Consider the following 24,434-nt stretch of genomic DNA (forward strand, 5'->3'; position numbering starts at 1 on the left):
AAAAAAAAAAAAAAAAAAAAAGAAAGAAAGAAAGAAAAAGAAAAAAGATTTGCTTACTTAATTTTAGATTAGATTCAGACCCCAAGACTTATAGAGGTACAAGGGCTCTTGGAGTTCATTTCATCTAGTCCAGCCATTCCATTCTATACATAAGGAATTAGGCTTGAAGAAGTGATCTGCTCAGACCAAGAGAGGCCTGCATTCTTGTTTAATGCATTTTTTTCCCTTGGCTATACTGGTCATAAAGATTAAAGGATATAGTTTGTGGTCTTAATAAAATGTGACAATTACTGCTAACTACAAATTCAGCATCCATTTGTCTCTCCTTTTTACTAAAAGATCTCCAATTTTACTTAGGGTAGCAATAGGCCAAGAGCTAAAAAGATAATCTTTCCCCATTTTCCATACAATAGGGGTGGCCAAAGAGAAGTTGTTTGCTCTCCCTCTTCTCTGGAACTAGAGTGTAGTGGCTAGGATTCCAACAGCCATGTTGTGATAATAAATTACATGAAATAACCTTGATGACTGAAGCCAAGTACTACAGTTAGTAGAGAAGGATAAAAGAAGCCTGGATTCCTGATGATGGAGCCACCCAAACAGTCCCAGAATATTGTTTTTGAGTTTTCTTTTACTTCTATCTATTCTGTTATTTGCAGTTGAATTTAATCCTATCTGACACGGGAAAAGAAACCAAGTAGGTGCTTCGATGTGTTCCAGCCAACTCACAGCCCTGATGCCCCCTGGTGGCAGCCTAAACAATTTCCTTTTCCTAACTACTGAGTGTGTAGGATTTCTGTTCTACTGGTTATTCCCTGGCCTCCAACACATCTTCACACTGTTGCCAACAAGCTCAGCTCAGAATTCTTCAATGAGATACCAATTTACTTGGCAGGAGTATTTGGCAGAGAGAAGTTGAAACAGTGAGATACGTGCCATTTTCCTATACAAATCTGACTATCATTCTTTATTGTGTGGGTGGCTGGCTGAGATACACTGATATTCTGATGACAAAAAGCTTAATACTCTCTAGGGGAAATTCTACTTTCTGCACATCACAGTGGAAGGAGATAATAATGATATCAGAGAAGGCTAGCCCCCGATTCACAGCTTAGAATTTCTGATGAATAAAAATTCATACTTGCTTAGATTGATATAACATCACTTCTTACAAAACTTAAGATGACAATGCTTTCCTGGGTTAAAAAGGCGAAGCAACTAAGAGTCTGTAATTGAGATAGTATCATTTAAACACATGTTCTCAATAGATAAATGCTCATCTAAAATAACAAGGACAGAGATCAAGAGAGAAGTAGTTGAAATCTAAAAATAAACAAAAACAGTACTTACTGAGGTACGTATCTAAAGGTATACAATTCTCCAGGTCATCTGTAGGTGACAGAAGCTCACAAATACTTTCAGCTGTGTGGTCTTCAGGGAATTTGTTCTGATCTCCACATTTTTTGAGAATCTCCACACAATCAGATCTTGAAAAGAAAAATACATCCAAATTTAGGAATCTGAGGCTCAAAGAAGGGATCTGCTCAAACTCACAGAAGCCTACATTCTAGTTTAATGTGTGGGTTTTTTTTCTTTTTTCTTTTTTGATACACTGGTCACAAAATTTAAGGGATATAGTTTGTTGGCTTGACAGAATGATAATTACTACCAACAAGGAACCTCAAATTGTCTGGTCAAAATTACTTCCTTTTCTAAAATTTTCCAGAAAGTGAGTTTTTATTACTTGACAATGTTTCCAAATTGGTTAGGGGTGAATATGCAAAAAAGAGGAATCATGGTGAACTGACAGCTGAATAGTATTCAAAGCATCCCTTGCTTTCTCTAATCTAAAATCAAAAGCCTTGCTCAAATTGTCAATACTTACACTTATTGTTCCTGCTATCAATGTGGCTTTTCACCATCTTTGAAAGGAAATTAAATTAGGCTTGTCTCATTTGACCTTTGCAAAATCATATATCATTACTGTCAGGACATTATCTTGCTTATTCGCTTCCTTTTTCCTTATTTTCCACCTTTTTTCTTTTATTAAAATCTTTTAAATTATCAGCATTGAGGTGTTTGGCTTATAACAGCTACAGAGTCCATTATGTTAAAAGTTTCTGAGTTTTGAATAAGGATTTGACTTCTATTAAGTTTTCTGTGCTAAGAGTCTACATATTTCCAATTTGTTGCTTTTTGCTTTTCACCCAATAGCTATACCTCAGTACCTCCCCTTTTCAGGTCATCCCCAAGTCATATCAGAAATAGTTCTAGGCTGTGTTTAAGACTGAAATAATATGAAATGAGTCATCAAGTACCCAGCAGCCAGTTTTTGGGTCACACACCAAAAACTTAGGGACTAAATATTAATTTGGTTTTCAAAAAGCTTTTGGAAAAGCTTTTGGAAAAAAATTCTAGCTGATATGGATTACTATGTAGTCAAATACTTCTGGTTTTACCCACCATCATGGTTCCCTTCTTTACCTTAGATTTCCTAAGCAAATCATTCAAAAATGTTTCCTGGGAACAGGTCCTAATGACTGTATTCACTAGCTCTTTTACTCATGAAACATTTATGGATACCTATTGTGTGTTAGGATTATGCTAATACCTAAAAATAGAAAAGGAGCAAAGAGGATAAAAGAAAAATGGCACAAATTAAAATAAGTTCCTTAAGGAGAGCAAAGTCTAGCAGAATATAAGATGAGCATACAAATTAAAATATGAAAATAGAATTGTGCATTGAAAAGGATTTAGTAAATGTTTCTTGAACTAAGTTCTATAAGAAAGTACACTTACAGGCCTACAGGGATTTGTAATAAGGATGAATTACTATCAGCTGGGGAAATCTGGGAAGACTCCACAGGAATGTCTGGTATTTGAGAGGAACCAAGAAGGGCAGGCAGTAGGCAAGTGCAAATGGTGCTGGGAAGGAAACAGTATTTCAAGCAGAGGCAGAAAAAATGGGAAAGCATTTGACATGCGGGGAGTAATAGGCCCAGGGAAGGATGGGAGAGATTGTTATGGAGGGACTGAATCCAAACTGGAGAGTCAGGATAATGAAAGAAACTTACTTGCAAATAATACTTCCCCAAGATTTACTATGACAAGGTTTAATCTGCAGTGAACAAGCTATTGCTTTCCACATTTCTGGCTGGCACTTTTTAATATCAAGAACAGGTATGTTGATAAATGGCATCTTTATGCTTCCTTTTTCCCACAGCTTCATGTCATTCATAGCTCCTTGATCTGACTGAGCATTACAACTCCTAAAAAGTTCTGTTGGCCTAAAAAACAAAACCAAAACCAAAAATTGCCAGAAGGAAATCAAAGGCAATGAGTAAAATCCTGACATACTAACGTATCAGGAAAATCTGACTTTTTTTTTTTTTTGCACAGCTGAGGATGGAACCCAGGGCCTTTTATATGGTAAGCAAGGGCTTTCTACTAAGCAACACCCCAGAAAGAAGAAAGCACATAAAACTCAACAAGGGATATCAGCCTGGCATGTATGAAGATTCAGCGTTGACACCAGTATTGAGAAAGTGATTGCATGTTTTCTTTTTAACATATTTTCATGAGGCAGTTTTAAAACTTTAAAATGCTCTGGATAGGACTAACATCCCCAGACCACCTTATTTCTTTCATTTCATAAAACAAAAGAGTCCGAGTTTTAAAAATTGAGGTATAATTTTAAAAATAAAATGCACACATCTTACAGGTTTGATTTGATTTGACAAATGTGAACAACCACATTGATACATCTACACCAGTAAAAGAATATTTCTATTGTGTTATTAAGTTCTCTCAGGTCACCCCAGATCACCCCAGAGGCTAGACTTTTCATATTTTTATCACCATAGATTAATTTTCCCAGTTCTAGAATTTCATATAAATGGAATCATATTGCATGGTTTCTTTTGGGTCTGGGGTCTTCGGCCAAATATAATCTTTTTGAGATTGATCCATATTGTTGCATATACCAGTATTTCATTTCTTCTTATTTTTGAATAGTATTTCATTGATAAATATATATCATTTTGCTTTTATCCTAATGGTTTTCAAACTTTGATCGCAAGACCCATTTACCTTCTTAAAATTATTGGGTTCTCAAAAAGCTTTTATGTGGGTTGAAACCATCAATATTTTATAAGTTCTATATTTTATAACATTAGAAATGAAAATGAGATTTAAAAGTGATTATTAATTCAGTTAAGTTATAACAAACCTATTACATGTTAATATAAGCATTACTTTCATGAGAAATAACTACATTTTCCAAAACTAAACAAAAATCATGAAAATAAGATTATTCTATAGTTTTGTACTCATGTCTGGCTTCATATAGAGTAGCTGGGTTTTCATATCCAATTCTGCATTCAGTCTGTTGCTCATATATCACATTTCAGCCTCTGGAAAGTTCTTCTGTTCACTCTTGTGAGAATATAAGAGAAAGAGGCAAATAACAACCAGTGTTGTTATAAAAACACTTTTGATCTTGTGGACTCCCCTGAAGGGGTTTGGAGACCACAGACAATGCTTTGAGACCATCCTATTATCTATTTATAGAAATTAAGGTTAATTCTAGTTTTCATGCCTAGGGATACCACTGTTGAGTCAAGGGTAGATATAACTTCCAAATACCATGCTATTTTCAAAAAGTGGCAATACCATTTTATACACTCACCAGCAATGTATGAAATACTGTTTTTATTCGGTTTTACTTGTGTTTTCATTTAATTGCTGGACATCTTTTGTGCTGTCTAGCCCTTTGCTTTAAAAAAAGTGGATTTTAGGAGTTCTTTATATATTATAGATACAAGTCCTTCATCAGTTACATATAGTACAAATATTTTCTTCCAGGTTGTGGTTTACCCTTTCATTTTTTCCCCCTTTTCCTTCCTTCCTCCCTCCTTTCCTCTTACCCTTCCTTCCTTTCTTATCTGAGGGATGCTTTACCACTGAGCTACATCCCCAATACTGTTTTGTATTTTATTTTGAGACAGGATCTCACTAAATTGCTAAGGCAGACCTTGAACTTGTGATCCTCCTACCTCATCTTCTGGAGTAGCTGGGGTTAAAGGCATATGCCACTGCACCTGGTCACTCTCATTTTTATAATTGTGTTTTTTGATGAGTAACAGAATTTAATTTAAAATAATATTTTATTGAGGTATAATTTATATATAAATAATGCATAGATTTTGAGGATTTAGTTCAATAATGTTTGAAAACTCATGTAATCAAAACCCCAAACAAGAAATAGAATATTTCCATCACCCTATGAAGTACCCTTATGCCCTCCTCTGGTCAATTCCCCCTTCCACCAAAGGTGATGATTTTCTGATCTTTATCCCTATAGATTATTTTGATTATTCTTAGACCTCATGTTTATGGAATAATCAAGAATCTATTTTGAGCCAGGTGCACATGCCTGTAATCCTAGAGGCTAAGGAGACTGAAATAGGAGGGTCATAAATTCAATACCAGCCTTAACAACTTAGTGAGATCCTGTTTCAAAATAAAATACAAAGGTGTTGGGGCTGTTGCTCAGTGGTAGAGTGCCCCTGAGTTTTCATTCCCATTAATGCAGGGGAGCCAAAAAAATGAATTTTATTTCTGGCTTCTTTCGCTCAACATAAGTTTCACCTATGCTTTTGGGTGTATTGGTAGTTTGGCTTTTTTCTTGCTGAATACCATTCCACTGTTTGAAACATACAGTATGTTGTTTCTCAATCTTTTGATGTTCTGGATCCCCCTCCCAATTTTGGGCTATTATGAAAAACACTACTACATAAATCTTTTTGAACACACATTTTCACGTCTCTTGAGTAAAATCTTCAGAATGGAATTGTTGGGTCACAGATTTAACTTTTAGGAAACCGAGAGACAGTTTGCTAAAGTGTTTAACCATACATTTTGCTTCACGTGTTAGCCAATTTTTTAATTGTGGCCACTGTATTGGGTTGAGGAGCATCTCACTTAAGTTTTAATTAACATATTGCTAGGAAGAATAATAAACCTTTCATGTACTTAAATGTCCATTTCTTCTTCTTTTTTTGTGGTGCTGGGTATTAAACCCAGGACCTTGCACATGCTAGCCAAACACTCTATATACTGAGCTATACCCCAGGCCTAACAACTCTTATGGCAAAAACTCTATGGTGTTCAAAATGATGTTTTTTAAAAATGTTTTATTTGTTCTTTTTAGTTATACATGACAGTAGAATCCATTTTGATATAATTATACAAGCATGGAATATATCTTATTCTAATTAGGGCCCCATTCTTGTGGATGTACATGATGGTGGGATTCACTGTGGTGTATTCATATATGTACATTGTCAGATTCATTCCACTGTCTTTCCTTTTCCTATGCCCCCCTCCCTTGCCTAAACTACTGAATTTCTATTCTTACCTCCCCACCTCCCCCATTATGGGTTAGCTTCCACATATCAATGAAAATATTTGGCCTTTGGCTTTTTGGGACTGGCTTATTTCACTTACTCTCTGGATCCATCCATTTATTAGCAAATATCATAAAGTCACAAGATGATGTTTTGAAATATGCATTCATTGTGGAGTCAAGATAATTAACATGTATTACCTCACATGCTTATTTTGTGTGTACAGTAAGAATATTTCAAATCTACCCTCTTAGCAATTTTCAAGCATATAATACACTGTTGTCAACTCCAGTCAACCATGTTGCACAACAGATCTCTTGAACTCATTCCTCCTGAGATTCTGTATCCTTTGAGTGCCATCTCCCCAATCTTCCCCTTCCTATCCCTCTACATTTTGGTAACCTCTATCCTATTCTCTCCTTCTGTAAGTTCAATATTTTTAGATTTTACATATTAGCAGAATCATGCAGTGGTTTATTTTTCTATGCCTGGCTTATTTCATGGAATGCCCCCCAGGTTCATCCATGTTGTGGCAAATGACAGGATTTCCTTCTTTTTAAGGCTTAATAGTATTCCATTGTGTATATAAACTGTTTTCTTTCTTTTTAGAAATTTTTTTTTAATATTTATTTTTTAGTTTTCGGCAGACACAACATCTTTTGTTTGTATGTGGTGTTGAGGATTGAACCCGGGCCGCACGCATGCCAGGTGAGCCCGCTACCGCTTGAGCCACATCCCTAGCCCATAAAATCTATTTTCCTTACCCATTCATCTATTGATGGATACCTTGGCTGATTTCATACCTTTATTATTAATAATGCTGCAACAAACATAGGAGTGAAATATATCTTGGGCAGATAGATTCCAGACTTAGGATATAAACCCAATGGAGGAATTGCTAGATTATGTGGTGGTTCTATTCTTTAATTTTTGAGAAACCTCCATGCTGCTTTCCATAAGGGCTATAACTTCCCAATGGGATTGGGAGAAGGTTGAAAACCATTTATTGGGTATTTGGTGAGAGAGAGATAGCATGTTCGGGAGTAGTCTTTTATTGGGGGACTCTGGTTCTTAGAAATTTCCATCCAAAAAAGGTCAAAAAAAAAAAAAAAAGGCAGAGTTACAAGGTCAGGTAAGGTAACTTGATCCCTGGGGATGTAGGAAGGCACACCCACGCATGAAAACACATTTGGCAGCATTTTTATGACTCTCAAGATCAGGGCCACTGTCTACAGCCACTTTGATGTGGCCAGATCACTGGAAGTGACCGATAGGGCCTCAACCAATCAGGAAAGGAAAATGCTGGTCATATGATGTGGTGGCTTCCCACAGCTATAGTAATTTATATTTCCATCAACAATATATAGGTCTTGCTATGTTGCCCCAGCTGGTCCCAAACTCCTTTGTTTGAGTGATTCTTTTGCTTCAACCTCCCAAGTAGCTAAGACTACAGGTTAGTGCCACTACACTTGCCTAGGTTTTATTTTGAATTCTATGATCCATCTTGAAATAATTTTTGTGTATGGTGTGACATAGAGGTTAAACTTTTTTTTTTATATAGATACTGAATTATTCCACCATCCCTTGTTGTAAAGATATCTCAATTACTTTACTCAAAGTAATGAGTTGAATAATTTTAAAAGGATAGAATGTGTTAGATTGAGGTAAATATCATCTGACAAAAAAATAAAAATATCTACAACTTCCTTCTGGCCCAACTCTTCCTTTTTGCCCTCTGGGTCTCTGGGCTGCAGCTCACAAAACAGTCACCTTTTCTTTAGAAATGTTCCCTCCTGGGCTGGGGTTGTGGCTCAACAGTAGAGCGCTCGCCTAGCATGTGCAAGGGCCTGAGTTCGTTCCCCAGCACCACATAAAAATAAACAAATAAAATAAAGGTATTGTGCCCAATTACAATTAAGAAATAAATATTAAAAAAAAATGTTCCCTCCTGGGGCTGGGGTTGTAGCACAGTGGTAGAGTGCTTGCCTGGCACATGTGAGGCACTGGGTTCGATCCTCAGCACCACATAAAATAAATAGATAAATAAAATAAAGGTACTGAGTCCATCTACAACTAAAAAAATATTAAAAAGAAAGAAAGAAATGTTCCCTCCCTAGCTTCTCTGATGTGAAGTCCTCCCATTCTGTGCTCTGGAGGCCCTTTTTCTTTTTCTTCACTATTTCTTTAGCCCTGGGGATATGCTCCTAGGTCCAGTTGTTGGCCCTTATTTTTCTTATTATACTTGATATCTCAGAAAGACACCTATTCAAATTGCTTCTATAAAGAAATATTTTTGTATGAAATGGGAGACTCACTGAGCAGGAACATCAACCAGTGTGAAGGCCCTGCAAAGAAAGCAGTCCAAAAGTGGACATATATATGATCCAGTAGTGAAAAATGATTTATTCTGGAATGAATTATTTCCATTGGTGGTGTAGCAGAAGGAAGAAGGGTCTAAGAGCAGAAGAAATTCTCTGGATTCCAGAAACTTTAGGTATCTCTAGATTAGAAGGAACTCCCTAAGAGTGCTTCCTTTGCCAGAGGTAACTTAGATGGAACACAGCCTTTAAAAATGAAACCATAAGGAAATAAAGCTTTCTTTTAGCCCAGAAAGAACAAAATCAGAGTAAAGTGGTGTTTCATTTATTCAAAAAGCAAGTGATTAATGATAAAATATTTCCATTCCATGTACAAATTGTTCTTACCTGTTGTTGAAATTAGTACAGTAAGTAAGGTTTCTACAGCCCAACTGGCAAGGTTCCCGGACATCTGCTAGACAGGTCAACATGGACACTTCCACTGGGTTATATTCACAAAAGCGGTCAAATTCCTGCCAACTCTGTGTATTGCCCCAGCTCATGCTATAAAGTTTAGTGCACAGTTCCCTGAAACAAAAGCACAAGTGCAGACACATAGAGAGAAGCCATATGATTAAATACCTGATTTGAGTAAAACTGGAAATCTGTGAACTATATACTTTTTTAATAAGACAAAAAGTAAAGAGTTAAATGACTATTTCTTAGGATTTGGTGCCAGAAAAAGTGACCTTTCTTTCCCCACCATGAAAAATAGGCTTTTTAAGTTATCTGTCTCTTCCCTTCTCTTTTTCCTTCTTTTTGGTAGTATTGGGGACTGAAATTAGGGCCTTGCACATGCTCGGAAAGCACTCTTATCACTGAGTTATCCCCAGCCCTTTCTTTTCCTTCAATTTTGAGACAGGGTCTAATTGCCCAGACTGGCCTCAAACTTGTGATCCTCCTGCTTTGGCTTCCCAGGTAGCTGGATCAAAGGTGTACACCTGGTTATCTTTTCTCTTTGCCATGGTTTCTAGAAAGCTCAGTGCTAAATTTAATGTTCAGTTACAATATTTGTATATCTTTAGTTCTTGGCACAATTATTTCTCCCTATATCTTTCTGATCTCACTTTGATCTTTACTTAAAGCACATGTTTTTCTTCTCCATAAAGGCAATCACAGGAAGCAAACCATGACATAGTCCTCTGACTTCTTTTAAGAAGCTTTATAAATGCAGGGTCTGCTAGTTTCTCCTGTAAAACTACTCCAAGCCATTTGTGTTCCTGAAGTTATTCCAAAGCCTCTCTATATTATTGTAGTTGATATATGACATTCTTATTTTCAGTATTTGATGATTACAAAGCAAATTAAGTATGTGTATATAGCTAAAACTATCTGTACCATTTCCAACATGCTCTTATACATTATATTCATTCCATTATTTTACTCATAAAAGTAATACATGTTCACTAGGAAAAATTTTATTATTTTGAAATATACAAAGTCACAAGTAAAAATTCTCCACTCTTCTCACATTTTATTTGAATCTCAAGATCACACCTATGAAGAGGGTATCTTTAACTTTGTTTATTCACTCTAGTGTTTACTGAGTGCCTATTTTGTGTGAGTGCTGGTTCAAGACACTGGAAGTGCAGTGGTGAATAAGCCAGACAAGGTCCCTAGTCTCAATAAAGCATATATACATTATGAGGATGAGGAAGTTGGAATAAAGTTATATCAGGTGAGGACTGCTCCACTGACTGGCAGACCCACGCCAGAGCCCAGGCCCAGGACCGCCCCAAATGCCTCTAGAAATTTGTTGGTGTCTTCAAGGTTTTCTATTTTATCAGAATATAAATTTTCAAGATAGTTTCTAATTTTCTTCTGTATTTCAGTAGTGTCTATCATGATATTTCCTTTTTCATCATGAATTTTAGTTTGAGTTTTCTCTTTCCTTTTTATTAGATTGGTAAAGATTTGTCAATCTTATTTATTTTTTTCAAAGAACCAGCTTTTTGTTTTGTCAATTTTTTGAATTGTTTCTTTTGCTTAATTTTATTGATTTCTGCCCTGATTTTAATTATTTCCTGTCTTCTACTACTTTTGGTGTTGGTTTGTTCTTCTTTTTCTAGGGCTTTGAGCTGTAATGTTGTTTATTTGTTGACTTTTTCTTCTTTTAATGAATGAACTCCATGCAATGAACTTTCCTCTAACACTGCTTTCGTAGCGTCCCAGAGATTTTGATGTGTTGTATCGGAATTCTCATTTACCTCTAAGAATTTTTTTTATCTCCTTCCTGATGTCTTTTGTTGTTCATGCATCATTCAATAGTGTATTGTCTAGTCTCCAGGTGTTGGAGTAGCTTCTATTTTTAATTTTATCATTGATTTCTAATTTAATTCCATTATGGTCAGATAGAATGCAGGGTCATATATCTATTTTTTTGTATTTGCTAAGACTTACTTTGTGGCATAACATATGGTCTATTTTGGACAAGGATCCATGTGCTGCTGAGAAGAAAGAGTATCTTGCTCGTTAATGGATAAAATATTCTATATGTGTCTGTTAAGTTCAAATTATTGATTGTATTATTGAGTTCTATAGTTTCTTTCTTTGATTTTGTTTGGAAGATCTATCCCAGTGGTTAGAGAAGTGTATTTTTATCTTAGCTTTGTGGTATAAGACCTGGTATTGTGATACTTCCTGCTTCCCTCTTCTTGCTATGGATTGCTTTGGCTATTCTGGGTCTCTTATTTTTCCAAATGAATTTTATGATTGCTTTTGCTATTTCTATAAGGAATGACGTTGGGATTTTAATTGGAATAGTATTGAATATGTATAGTGCTTTGGGTAGTATGGCCATTTTGACAATATTAAATATGCCCATCTAAGAGCATGGGAGATCTTTCCATCTTCTAAGGTCTTCAATTTCTTAGTGTTCTGTAGTTTTCATCGTAGAGGTCTTTCACCTCTTTTGTTAAGTTGACTCCCAAGAATTTTAGTTTTTCTGAAGCTATTGTGAATAGGGTAGTTTTCCTAATTTCTCTTTTAGAGGATTCATCATTGATGCACAGAAATGCATTTGATTTATGGGTATTGGTTTTATATCCTGCTATTTTGCTGAATTCATTTATTAATTCTAGAAGTTTTCTGGTGGAGTTTTTTTTTTTTTTTTTGGATCCTCTAAATATAGAACTATGTTGTCAATAAAAAATGATAGTTTGAGTTCTTCTTTTCCTATTCATATCCCTTTAATTTCTTTCATTTGTCTAATTGCTCTGGCTAGAGTTTCAAGGACTATGTTGAATAAAAGTGGTGAAAGGGGGCATCTCTGTCCTGTTCCAGTTTTTAGAGGCAATTCTTTCAATTTTTCTCCATTTAAAATGATGTTGGCCTTGGGTTTAGCATAGATAGCTTTTACAATGTTGAGGTATATTCCTACTATCCCTAGTTTTTCTAGTGTTTTTGAACATGAAAGGGTGCTGTATTTTGTCAAATGCTTTCTCTGCATCAATTGATATAATCATATGATTCTTATATTTACATCTATTGATGTGATGAATTATATTTATTGATTTCCTTATGTTGAACCATCCTTGCATCCCTGGAATGAACCCCACTTGATCATGGTGCACTATTTTTTAAATATGTTTTTGTATGCGATTTGCCAGAATTTTATTGAGAATTTTTGCATCAATGTTCAGCAGGGATACCGGTCTAAAATATTCTTTCCTTGATGTGTCTCTGCTTGGTTTTGGTATCAGGATAATACTAGCTTCACAGAATAAGTTTGGAAGGGTTCCTTCCTTTTTTATTTCTTGGAATAATTTGAGGAGTATTGGTATTAATTCTTCTTTGTAGGTTTTGTAGAACTCAGCTGTAAATCCATCTGGTCCTGGGCTTTTCTTGGTTGGTGGGCTTTTGATGGTGTCCTCTATTTCCTTGGTTGAAATTGATCTGTTTCAATTGTGTATGTCTTCTTGATTCAGTTTGCAGGGGCAGGGCCTCACATATCAAGCTAGGCAAGCACTCTACCACTGAACATCCTCAGCCCTAGTCCTTAACTTTCTTTCTCCCTTTTTTAAATTTTTAGTTATAGATGGACACAATATCTTTGTTTACTTATTGTTTTGTGGTGCTAAGGATCCAATCCAGTGCCTCATATTGCGAAGCAAGCACTCTGTCACTGAGCCACAACCTCAGCCCTAGTCCTTAATTTTCTATAGTTACCTTGAATAGATTATTAATATCTCTTAAGTTTTCTTTCTCACATGTAAATGAAAATTACACAATTTTTCCCAATTGTTTCATAAAAATCAAATCTGATGGAAGTGAAAGCAGTCAGCAAACCATGAAATCTATTTCAAGATTGAGAGAGGAAACTGTTTCTTACTAAAGCTCCTCTGGGACTGCATAGCTACCTCAATTTCCAGTAACTCTATGTCAGCATAGTTCTTTGGCAGAGGTTTCTCTTTCTAAGAATTACATAGCATCTCTCTCATCAGTATTAACTTTTATATGCAAACAGTTTCCTTAACCTCAGAGCCAATTTAATTTTCCTTTAAATCCTTCCATTAATTTCCTCAAATATTTTTAATATCTTTGGTAAAGTTTGATAAGTTATTTTAGGCACTTTTTTTATTTGCTAAAGATCCATAGAAATGGTTAGAAACCATAGAAATGGTTGTTTCTCAAATTAATTTCAGGATATCCTAGAAATGTTGTGGATGCTTTTCACCCAAAATATTTATTAAACAAATTCTAATTCATCTGTGTGTGGGTTGTTGTGTGTGTGTGTGTGTGTGTGTGTGTGTGTGTTTTTGTACTGGGGATTGAATTCAGGACAATTTACTACTGAGCTATATTCCCAGCCTTTTCTATTGTTTATTTTGAGACAGGGTCCCAAGAAGTTCCCCAGGCTGACCTCAAACTTGTGATCTTCTTGCCTCAGGCTCCTGAGTAGCTGGAATTTACATGTGTGTGCTACGGTGCCTGCACTATAATCTGTGTTCTACCATGACCTTAGTTATCTCCATTCATTCTTGTCTCTAGATTCTTGTCTATCCTATATTTGTATTGTTAATTTTTGTCCCTAAGTGTAATACTGAAATGAATGTCAATGCACTGCTTTCTAACTCTGGATATAAGTGCCAACCAGTTTATTCACCAATATGACCAAATGCTATGGTTAAGTTCAAAGTTTCATAATTTAATAAAGAGAATATCTTTTAGATGTCAGATCAAAACATCTTCTAAATTGAAAGTTTACTTAATGATTCCTTGAAAGCAAAATTCACATTGCATCATCTTCAAATTCTGTTGCCCTGTCAAGGCTAATCCTTCATATCACAAAAGCATGTGATATATGAAACAATGTTTTATATATACCCAATGATCGGTAAATATTTGGTGGATAACAGAATGAAAGATTTTATAGCTTCTAAATGTTCAGCCTACACAATGCAAAAATATAACATGCATTTGCTAGGCCTAAAATAATTAATTAAAATATTATTTTCTACTATTTTAATAAAAGAAAATAAGATACTGACCTACATGTTGAAGTGTTTGCTTTAGAACAACAATGCAATTTAGCCCCATCCAGGCCTGTAGAGGGAGGAGGGTGTATAGTGACTCCAGGGTGAACTGACTGTGAGCTTTCAAGAAAACACTGCCAAAGAGGATCTTGAGGCAAGGGCTGGGTCTTACAACCCTCGATGAGACCATCAACAATCTCCATTTCTGTTTTCTTAGACATCAGAATTCTCTTGCAGGCATTTTGGCAAGCATGGTCTTCAGCTCTGTCACAGCAATACAAACCTACATTTTCAGAATATAAGTGGTTTAATGAGCTGGTTTTATTGCATTTATTGCTCAGAAGAGAAGAAGAACATGACTATGTAGTGGAAAACCATTACTACTTGATGTCAGTATCTGTATTATACAGGGTCTATTAAATTCTCTTCATTACTTTGCAGTGTAGTAAAAAGTGGACAAGGTGTCTAATCATGAGGTTTCTAGCATCCTAATGAAAATGAAAAGTCATCCTACACTGAAGAAGCCCTCATATAAAAGATATTTTATGTTCTTGGAAAAGATATTGTATATCTAAGTGGATTTGCTTCTAGTAGGGGATGTCTAAGAGGGATTATGTTCTTGACATGAGAGATAACTAATTTTTAATAGCAACAAACACAAACACTGTATTTTATCATATTCCAAGACAGCATAAAGGTTTTATATGTCTGTGAAAATTATTTAAGTTGTAATTTAAATAATATAGTAGCACACCCTGACAAGCTAACAGTCTGCTTCTGCCTTTAATTTTCTTTCTTTTTGGTGCTAGGGACTAAACCAGTGGTAAACATGTGCTCTCCCACTGAGCTATGTTCCCAGTCCCTGGCCTCTAATTTTCTACAAAGAATCAGAAAATTAAAGAACACTATTAATGAAGCTATGGAATTCAGAAGGGTCTCTCTGAATTACTTTTCTTGGTGTCTTTGACTTTTGAAGAAGCCTGTTTTGTTTGTAGCCTGCTTATCCAGAGTCCTCTTTGTTAACATATATTAGAAATGACTGCCCTTCTACCCTTAAAACTTCTTCCTGCCTTTTTGTTGTTGTTGTTGTTACTGCTTTGTTTTAAAGCTGCAATCTTGTTAGCTCCAGCAGCCCCTCTTGGTAGCCTAAATATTGGGGAATACAGATCTGCCTTTAAAACAAATGGAAGCCGATGGAAGATACTTGTGGCAAATGTTTCATCCTATAATTTTCACCACACAGCCACATCACAGAATGCCAAAATCCTTAGAGTAATTTTTGATTTTGATTGTGGCCAAATAAGGCACATTGCTTTTGAGTTTATAGAAACAATTCTTTCCAGTGTCCACATATAAAAAGTCATTGGCATGTGGCTTATAAATAAATCTTCTATCAGTTTGGTTAATCAGTCAGTTCTTTAAAATATGATGACCTCCAGAGGACAAAAATGGATTCTAGGATGTACAAAGCTGAGACCTTGAAAATCCCTATAAGGTGAAGGCTCATTAGGAGGCCCTGATTTAAAAAAAAAAAAAAAAGGCTCTCTTTTGTTTTTATGATCTTTTATTACAAAAATAACCATTGCTCACTGGTAAAAAAAATTCAAATTACAGAAATATATAATATAAAACAATTAGGTATATAACTAAAAATGTATCACACTATACCTTTAGTTATGTAACTTGCTTTTTTTTGCTTCTATATAAATGTATTACTTTCTTTTTGTTGTTTGCAAAGTGTTGTGATCTATATATATATTCTAATTTATTTAATCAATATCCTACTGATAGATGTTTGGGTTATTTCCAATTTTTGTCTACTAATGTGTATATAAGCATATTTACAACATATTTTTGCAAATTTGTGTAAATTTTCTTGCTGGATAAATTCTTAAAGTGGACTTGCTAGATCAAAAAGTAAAATAATCTGAAATTCTGATGGTTAACTTCTCTCCAAAATATTCATATCAAAGAACTCTTCCATCCTCAGACTAAAATTCCCATTTCCTCATACTCTCTATAGCCCCATCTTTCTTGGCACCGTCTAACTGTGACAGTAACATCCAATCTGTCAAATCTAAACACCAAAGGAAGTCTGGTGTTTCCCAAGTGACCAAGACTGCAACTACCTACAAGAATGTATCATTCCTTTTTTATAAACTCTTTTACCAAGGTTGAAATGAAAAAAAAAAATACGTCCCTTTTACTTACTATCTGTTGGGTTCCTCATTGGGTAAGACTGGGTATAATTGTTCACACAGTGTATTAATTGTGGACTAATAGAGGCACAATAATTTTCCACTGCTTTGATCTGAGATGGACCAGGAGAAGAGTCTGTTCGAAAAATGGCTTGACAATATTCTCGGCAGTTTGTATGATGACCTGCATAACTGCAACACACCGAGCCCACTATACGGGGGAAAAAAGAGAAGACACTGAAATGAAACAGCTTTTTGTTAAGATTAAATCATCACCATACTGATGGAACACTATACCTTTCTCAATTTGAGAAAGGAAACCATAAAACCATAAACTATGTTTATACACTTGAAATCAGTATTATTGTAGGCATAGTTATGGGGACAGTGAAGTGCTCACTGGTGTAAGATAGTCAATATTCATCAATTTATAGTCTATAATCCAGTGGTTCTCCATAGGAACAGTACGACCCCCTGGAAGAGTATGGAACATGTGGAAGTATTTCTGGTTGTCAGGGACTAGTACTGGCATTTAATGCATGGGCCAGGGCTGTTAAACATCCTGCAATGCACAAGACAGTCTCATATAGCAAATCTGTCTTCTCCAAATGCCAAGAGAACCACTGAAAAAGCCTCATTCCATGTTAGATTTGTGGAGGTTTATAAACAAAGCAAAACAAGCATAGCAAAACAAAAATTAAACCCCAAATATCTCACATTTACAAAATAGGACCAGTTATCAGGGGATTAGCAAGGATGGTGGAATGTGATGGACATCATTATCCAAAGTACATGTATGAAGACATGAATTAGGTGTCAACCTACTTTATATACAGAGATATGAAAAATTGTGGTATATATGTTTAATAAGAATTGTAATGCAAAAAACATGTATAAAGACATGAATTGGCATGGACATACTTTATACAAAGATGAAAAATTGTGCTTTATATGTGTAATAAGAATTGTAATACATTCCGCTGTCATGTATTTAAAAAAATAAAATCAATAAAAAAGTCAACCCCCCCAAAAAACAAAAACAAAATAGGACCAGTTAAAACTAAGAGGCATCAGAATTATTTAACTAATTTGACAATTAAATAACTGTATATCTCAAAACAAAATTCTAAAACTTCTAAAGAGTTTGAACATCCTCAAGAATATGTCTAAATAGAGGTAATCTTCATAAATGATATGATTTGCCTCAATACTGAAGAGTAAAACTCATCTGAAATAAATATGACTTTGTATTAAAAAATGAAAAAAAATCAATAGGCTGCCATTTAAAGTATCTGGGGAGAGGGAGATAAGTGGCCAGGGGCAGAGGGGCAGATGTGGTAATTATAATGAAGACTAGGAGACCCTTATAGGAGTCTAAGGGGATCTGTAAGAGGCAAAAGGGAGCCAGGGTAGATGTATGTCAGGAAGAGGGTTGGAGAAAGACAGATAGAGATAGATATGGAAGAACCAGAACCAGGTTTTTGGTGAATTTAGGTGACTTCTAGAAATAATGATAATGGTAAAATCATATACAGATTAATAACAAACTATCTTGGGACAGAACTAAATAAGGATAAGCCTTAGTTTCCTGGACTAGGAAACTGTTCTGTATCTATTGTGCCACCTGTTTTCAATGTGGACTGACTACCAAAGTTACTGTGCCCCCTGCCAAAGAGTTCATTTTCATCACGAATAAAATCCATTTTTATCATTTTCGGGGGTGGGGGTGGTGCATATGGTGCTGGGAATCAAATTCAAGGCCTTGTACATGTTAAACAAACACTCTATCACTGATCTACCTCCAAAGTTCCACAAAGAAAAATTATTTATGGTTTAATTTTATCAATGTGACCTCAGTGAGGATACACTGAGAGTGGTATGGTGAGGACAGAGGAGACGAGCAGAATAGGACCAGACGTCTACCTTCTCACTTCCTCCTTGGGCTGGCTTCCTTGCCCGTGTAGGAGGATATAGGATTATGTGGTAGAATATGGACAGCTAATGCTTCTTAATATCCTCCCAAGCTAATCTAAACAACTGTCTGTTCCATAGGTGTCTTTTCCCGTCTCTAAATGCTCTCCTGATTCCCTTCACCTACAGTGCCCTTCTTCTGATCTCCACTATTTACATCTTGTCCACCTTTCAAGGCCCAGCTCAGCTACCAACTCTATGAAGTCACCTCTGAGCCCCTTAAAGGCTACGCTCCCTCCTTCCTTTGAAGTGCAACACTTATCAGTGCTCTATCTCATATTCTACCCTGCCCTAGAGTTCTTTGTGTATGGGTCACATCTTCCACAGATATGGCGGCCCCATACCAAGCAAGTACTCAAAAAAATTCAGCTAAATGAACTGAGAGGCAGCTCTTGGCAAGTGCTACATTATATAACGTGGATGTGTATGACCTTTGAAAGTGACCCTCTTATTGTTATTATATTCCTCTAGCACATCTAACGCTACTGTCTGCTTTGTAAACCTGCAATTAGAACATGGGAATTGTTATACTACATGAATGACTTGAACACCACAGAGGAAAAGAGCCTAGCAGAATTCTGCTATGCACATTATTTCAGATGGCTTATTAACAGCCTAAGTTATAATGCCAGGATCTGGGCAAAATTTGTAATGGCTAATCATGTTCAAAACTGTATTTTGCTCTTTGAACTGCTTGTAAAATCATTGACAATATACTTACTTTCATTTCTGCTAATGCAACTGAAAAGAGCATTCTGTAAATTAAAGAAAAACAAATAAACAGAAATTAACAACCAGAAAGAATTTCTAATTTTATCCCATCTATGGTTATATAGAAATCAGGATATCAAAATTATTTAATTCCTCTCTAAATTGAAGATTGAAAACACTGAAGCTATGAAATGACCTTCTGGGGAAAAGGGGAAACATCATCTAATACCTATTAGGGATCAAGGTGATCACCCCAAGCTATAAGCTGGCTACATAAACAGCAAACCAAGTTTAGGTAAACTGTATCATTGTGTGTGTGTGTGTGTGTGTGTGTGTGTAGTGGTGGGGTGGCTACAATGCATTAATCTCCATTATTTTTTGTAGGATATAAAACACTTTCCATGAAGTAATCTAATAAAAAACATTTAAAGAAATATATGTTTCACATAACTTCTGCATTTTAGAGTTTAAATGATCTTAGAGATCATCTCCAATGGTTCTCAAACATGGCTGTGCACTGGAATCACCAGGTCTTAAATTACAGAATCAGAACCCAGGGATTGGGCATAGATATCTAAAGTTTAAACAAGGCTTTGAAGATTAAAACAATTTTTTTTTTTTGTAATTGTACCTGAACAGAAGGCCTTTATTTGTTTATTTTTATGTGGTGCTAAGGATTGAATCTAATGCCTCACACATGCTAGGCAAGCACTCTGCCACTGAGCTATAGCCCCAGTCCTTGAAGATAATTCTTATGCAACCTTCCTGAGACCAGAATTTAAAATCTTCCTACTATTTTTCAGATAAAAGAAATCATTCCTTCAGCAGAGGAAAAAGACCTGCCCCAGATCATAAAGCAAAACAGAGACTAGAATTAGAATTTTGAGAGATCTGAGATTACTGTTCGGACAATGCACACTGTATCAAAGTTACCATAGGGGAAATATAAGGAAAATAAGAAGGAAAACAAAAATAAAAAACTCCTTGTCCAAAGCCATTGGGATATTCAGGATTTGTCAGCTATGATTAATATTATTTATAACTGGAAGAGAATGAATTCTTAAAATATATAATATGGGCACAAATAAGAAGTAGATGGAAATCAAATGCACCCTTATTGTTGAATTGAGACGATTTTGGCTTTTCAATAGTAGCTAAATCACAAGGCAGGTAAATGATCTAGACTTGAGCTCTAGGACCAACTTTACTATTATTGAAAAGCTAACTTCAGAGAAACATGTATGTGGTAAAGCTTGTACCATATTCATTTTCTCCACCAAATAATATTCCATTGTTGGAATAAGCCATACTTGATTTATTCATTTAAAGTAAATCAAAACAAAACCAACCAACCAACAAAGAAACACTCCGGGCCTCATAGATAAGGGCTAATAAATGCACCCAGTATGAATTCTTTCTGCTAGAGCCCGTCAAACAACATAGAGAAGTAGAAGAATAAATATTCTTGGTATTAATAATGGTCTTATTTATTTGTCTTCATTAACGTTTCCTTGTTTTAGTTTGACTTTCAGCTACAGATGATAGACAGCCCTCTACTGGGGTTCACTGGCCTCGGAACACTTATAAGCTAAGTCAACATTTAAAAGCTACCTCTAATCTGTTTTGACTGGAATAATACAATTCTAATTGCCCTTCTCTTTCTAATAAGCTGGTTATTCCTTTTGGTTTTGACCTTTTGACTTTGTATCTGAATAGATGTATTTGTTGTCTTGGTGGTTCCTGAATTCCATGGTCTAACTTCCATTTTGGGGATTCTTCTAATTATTCTCAAAGTCTCTAGGGCTCTGAACCTAGGGTAATTTTGTCTCCCAGGGGACATTTGGCAATGTCTGAAGACATTTTTAGTTGTCATAAGTGGTGTGTGTGTGTGTGTGTGTGTGTGTGTAATTAGCATCTAGTGGGTAGAGGCCAGGGATCCTGCTAAGCATCTTATAATGTATAGGACAGCTCCCCTACCCCCTAAAACAAAGGACTATCTACACTAAAATGTTAATAGTGTCAAGGCTGAAAAATCCTGGACTTAGAAACTTATAAATTTGTTTTAAGCTGGAATTTTAAAAATTTGACCTTATACATAAAAGAAATGTCACCATGGGTCAGACTGGTGAATCATTTAGCTAAGAGAGAGGTACTAAAGGAAACACAGAGTGAGAAATATCAGAGATCATCTAATCCAGCTTCCTTATGTTACAGAAGTCAGAGACTGAGGCCTAGAAAGGGGAAATAGCTATGGATCCCAGCTTGCAATGACAAAAAGGGGTTGGTAAATTATGGCACATAAACCAAATCTTGCCTATCACCTATTTTTATAAATAAAGTTTACTTATTCATTTATGCATTTATTTGTCTACTTCACAGTACATATGCTATGATGACAGAGTTGAATTGACAGAGACTATATGTTATATAAGCCCAAATATTTCCCATTTGGCCTTTCCCTAAAGTTTGCCACCTTCTGAAGAAAAAAGAAAATGGCACAGTTGCTTCCTTTGATGTCATACTCATAGAGTTCAGAGATGTTCTTCAAGTATCTCTCGCTTCTCATAATATTCACCAATAGACCTTTCTGGTGTAGATTTACTTGCGTTTGTTGCAGTAATAACTTTTATAATTTTATATGGCGATACCTTAAGTGTCAGTGAATACCATTTAAAAAATTTTTTTAGTTGTTGATGGACCTTTATTTTTCATTTATTTATATGCGGTGCTGAGAATTGAACCCAGTGCCTCACACATGCTAGGCAAGCACTCTACCAATGAGCCACAACTCCAGCCCATGAATACCAATTTTACATCTTTTTTAAAAAAATTTTAATTGTTGATAGAACTTTATTTTATTTATTTATATGTGATGCTGAGAATTAAATCCAGTGTCCCACACATACCAGGTAAGTGGGCTACCACTGAGCCACAGCCACATCCACCCATTTTTACATCTTTAATTTCAAGGTTTAAAAGAATATTCCCTCATTTTAGCATATTAGAGTACAAAGTATTGATCCTGAATATTGATGAATTTATCAGTTCTCTATTACACCCATCATGATTTGACAGGTCTTTATTTTAGATTGAGCATATATTCAACTTTGATGAAAGATTCCTAAATTTACTACAGATAACTCTATCTTTTCACTGCTTAAGCTGTTGTTGATTAGTTGACAGGACTTAAGATATATACATAATAAATTATAGCATTAACTTATATTTCTTTGTTTCTTAAATCACCAATCTTAGAGTTAGTTAGCCAGTTCTCAAGTCTTTCAAATGTCTGATTGCTATCTGGTGGCAAAAGCAGGAAGTATATTCACCTTGGAGCTTCTCCTTCTGATTACTGATATCACACCCAATGTGCCTCCCTCAATCCACTCATCTTGAGAATAGACCAAAACTACAGGGGTACCAAGATAATAAACCAAATAACATGTCAGCATACTGGAGTTGGTGGGATCCAAAGAGAACCTAATATCCCAAGGTGTTCACTATCCAGCTGGAGAGCCAAATGTACACAGTAAACAAAGTCTGGCTGTCCTCCAGACTGTTCCCACCAGTGTTCTTCCATGATACTGGATTGTGAGGATAGTCTGGATTATTTTTCTAAATACAGCCAATAAAAGGTTTAATTATGCCCACAGAGTAATCAATTTGACAAGTCTCTTATTTTTTTACATCAGAATCTTAAATTATGGGTGAAATAAATCTTTTCTTGGTTTTAGAGAAGCACAACAAACTCTTGTTCTAGTGCCAGGAACAGATAACATGTGGGCAAATTTGGCAGAAAAATGGAAAGGAATCAAAGATGAAGGAACTTATCACATTGACTTCCTTCTGGGGGCAGGGGAAGAGCCTTTGTGTACACGGGGAAGTAGACCCTGATGGTCTAACCTTTAATCCACAAGTTGGCTCTGAAGGTTTACTTTCTGTCCTAGCCACCCACTCTTCCACTTCAGTGACTGATGCTTTTCTAATATTTCTCCATTTGTTTCAATCCTTTTTCTGTCTACTGCCCATCTATGACTGGTTAATCCAGTGCCCTCTCCCATTCTCACTGAAGATAAGGATGATGAAAACTAAACAAATATTGATGATGTGAATCTTGCAAAAAAAATGCTGATTTGCATTTTTGGATGTTTTACTCACTGGACAAATATCAAAAAAATACATTTTATGAATTGTTGTTTAATGCTTTCTACTCTCAATATATTCAACTAGACTACTAGTTAAAAGTAAATGGTCTGGGACTGGGGTTGTGGTTTAGTGATAGAGCGCTCACCTAGTGCGTATGAGGTGCTGGGTTCGATGTACTACATAAAAATAAATAAATAAAATAAAGGTATTGTGTCCAACTACAACTAAAAAAAAAAAGTAAATGGTCTGCTCTATTCATAGACCTCAGTAAATAAAAATATGTTTGCTTTTCACAGATGAACTGAAATTTCTCTCAGTTTGAAGTCTGCATTTCATTTAAGGAGTCCAGCCCATCAAATGCTAGGCTGAAAAGGTGAAGTGCTTGTGGTAGATAGAATGCAGCTGTGGCCCCAATTTTTCACATTTTCTTGTATTTATTTCTTGCATACTGACTTCAGACTTGGCCATGTGATTTGCTTTGGCTTAAAGCAAGAAGCGGCCTAAACACATATTTGCATGTTTCGGCTTCTTTTCTTGCACCCCTACCACCTCCACAGGAAGATGTCAGAGCTAACCTGCTGGAGAGATGAGACAGACAGATGGAGGACAACTAAACTGCCTTAGTCAAGGGCATCTTAAAATACAGATAGCCTCAGGCTGACCTGTCAGTTCATTGCAAATGAGTGAGCCCAGCTAGAATTAGCTAAATCTGGCTAGATCAGAACTGTCAAGATGTTAGATTCAAGAGAAACAATAAATTGTTACTGTTTTAGGCTACAGAGTATTGAGATGGTTTAATATACAACATTATTGTATAATGTAATAGAGAGTACTCAGTGCTTTCTCTACTCAAAGATAGTTTAATTCATTAGATATTCATATAGGATTTCTACCTAAAAATTAACCGTATATAATTCAGTTTTTCAGAATGGAAGAAAGTCCTATAAATATAATTCTGCCTTTATAAGTACTGACTGTAGCAGCTACTTACAGTCAACAACATTTTACTCATCCTTTGTCTTACCTGCTCTGTGAAGACTTCCCCATTGCTCTTAGTAGGGTTTTTTCCCTCCAGGTCCCAATGTGTCTTGTATAGATTTCTAAAATTGCACTTGTGTCACTGTATTTTAATGGTCTATCTAACTTTTTCCTCATTCTACAGACTAGATTATG

The 24,434-nt window shown here is 35.6% G+C and overlaps 1 protein-coding gene across 2 annotated transcripts in view; it reads right to left on the reverse strand.

Annotated features, from left to right (window-relative positions):
- Reck (reversion inducing cysteine rich protein with kazal motifs) overlaps window positions 1-24,434 on the reverse strand; it is a 79,617-nt gene that overhangs the window by 18,863 nt on the left and 36,320 nt on the right. For both annotated transcript variants that reach the window (XM_015492331.2, XM_048783384.1), the window contains 6 exons: window positions 19,126-19,159; window positions 16,447-16,644; window positions 14,251-14,518; window positions 9,110-9,289; window positions 3,072-3,284; window positions 1,348-1,484 (listed from right to left, as the gene is read on the reverse strand). In XM_015492331.2, coding sequence (XP_015347817.1) covers window positions 1,348-1,484; window positions 3,072-3,284; window positions 9,110-9,289; window positions 14,251-14,518; window positions 16,447-16,644; window positions 19,126-19,159 — 1,030 coding nt within the window. The remainder of the gene's footprint in view (window positions 1-1,347; window positions 1,485-3,071; window positions 3,285-9,109; window positions 9,290-14,250; window positions 14,519-16,446; window positions 16,645-19,125; window positions 19,160-24,434) is intronic.

This window comes from Marmota marmota, unplaced genomic scaffold, assembly GCF_001458135.2.
Source record: "Marmota marmota marmota unplaced genomic scaffold, marMar, whole genome shotgun sequence".
Taxonomy (NCBI): Eukaryota; Metazoa; Chordata; class Mammalia; order Rodentia; family Sciuridae; genus Marmota; species Marmota marmota.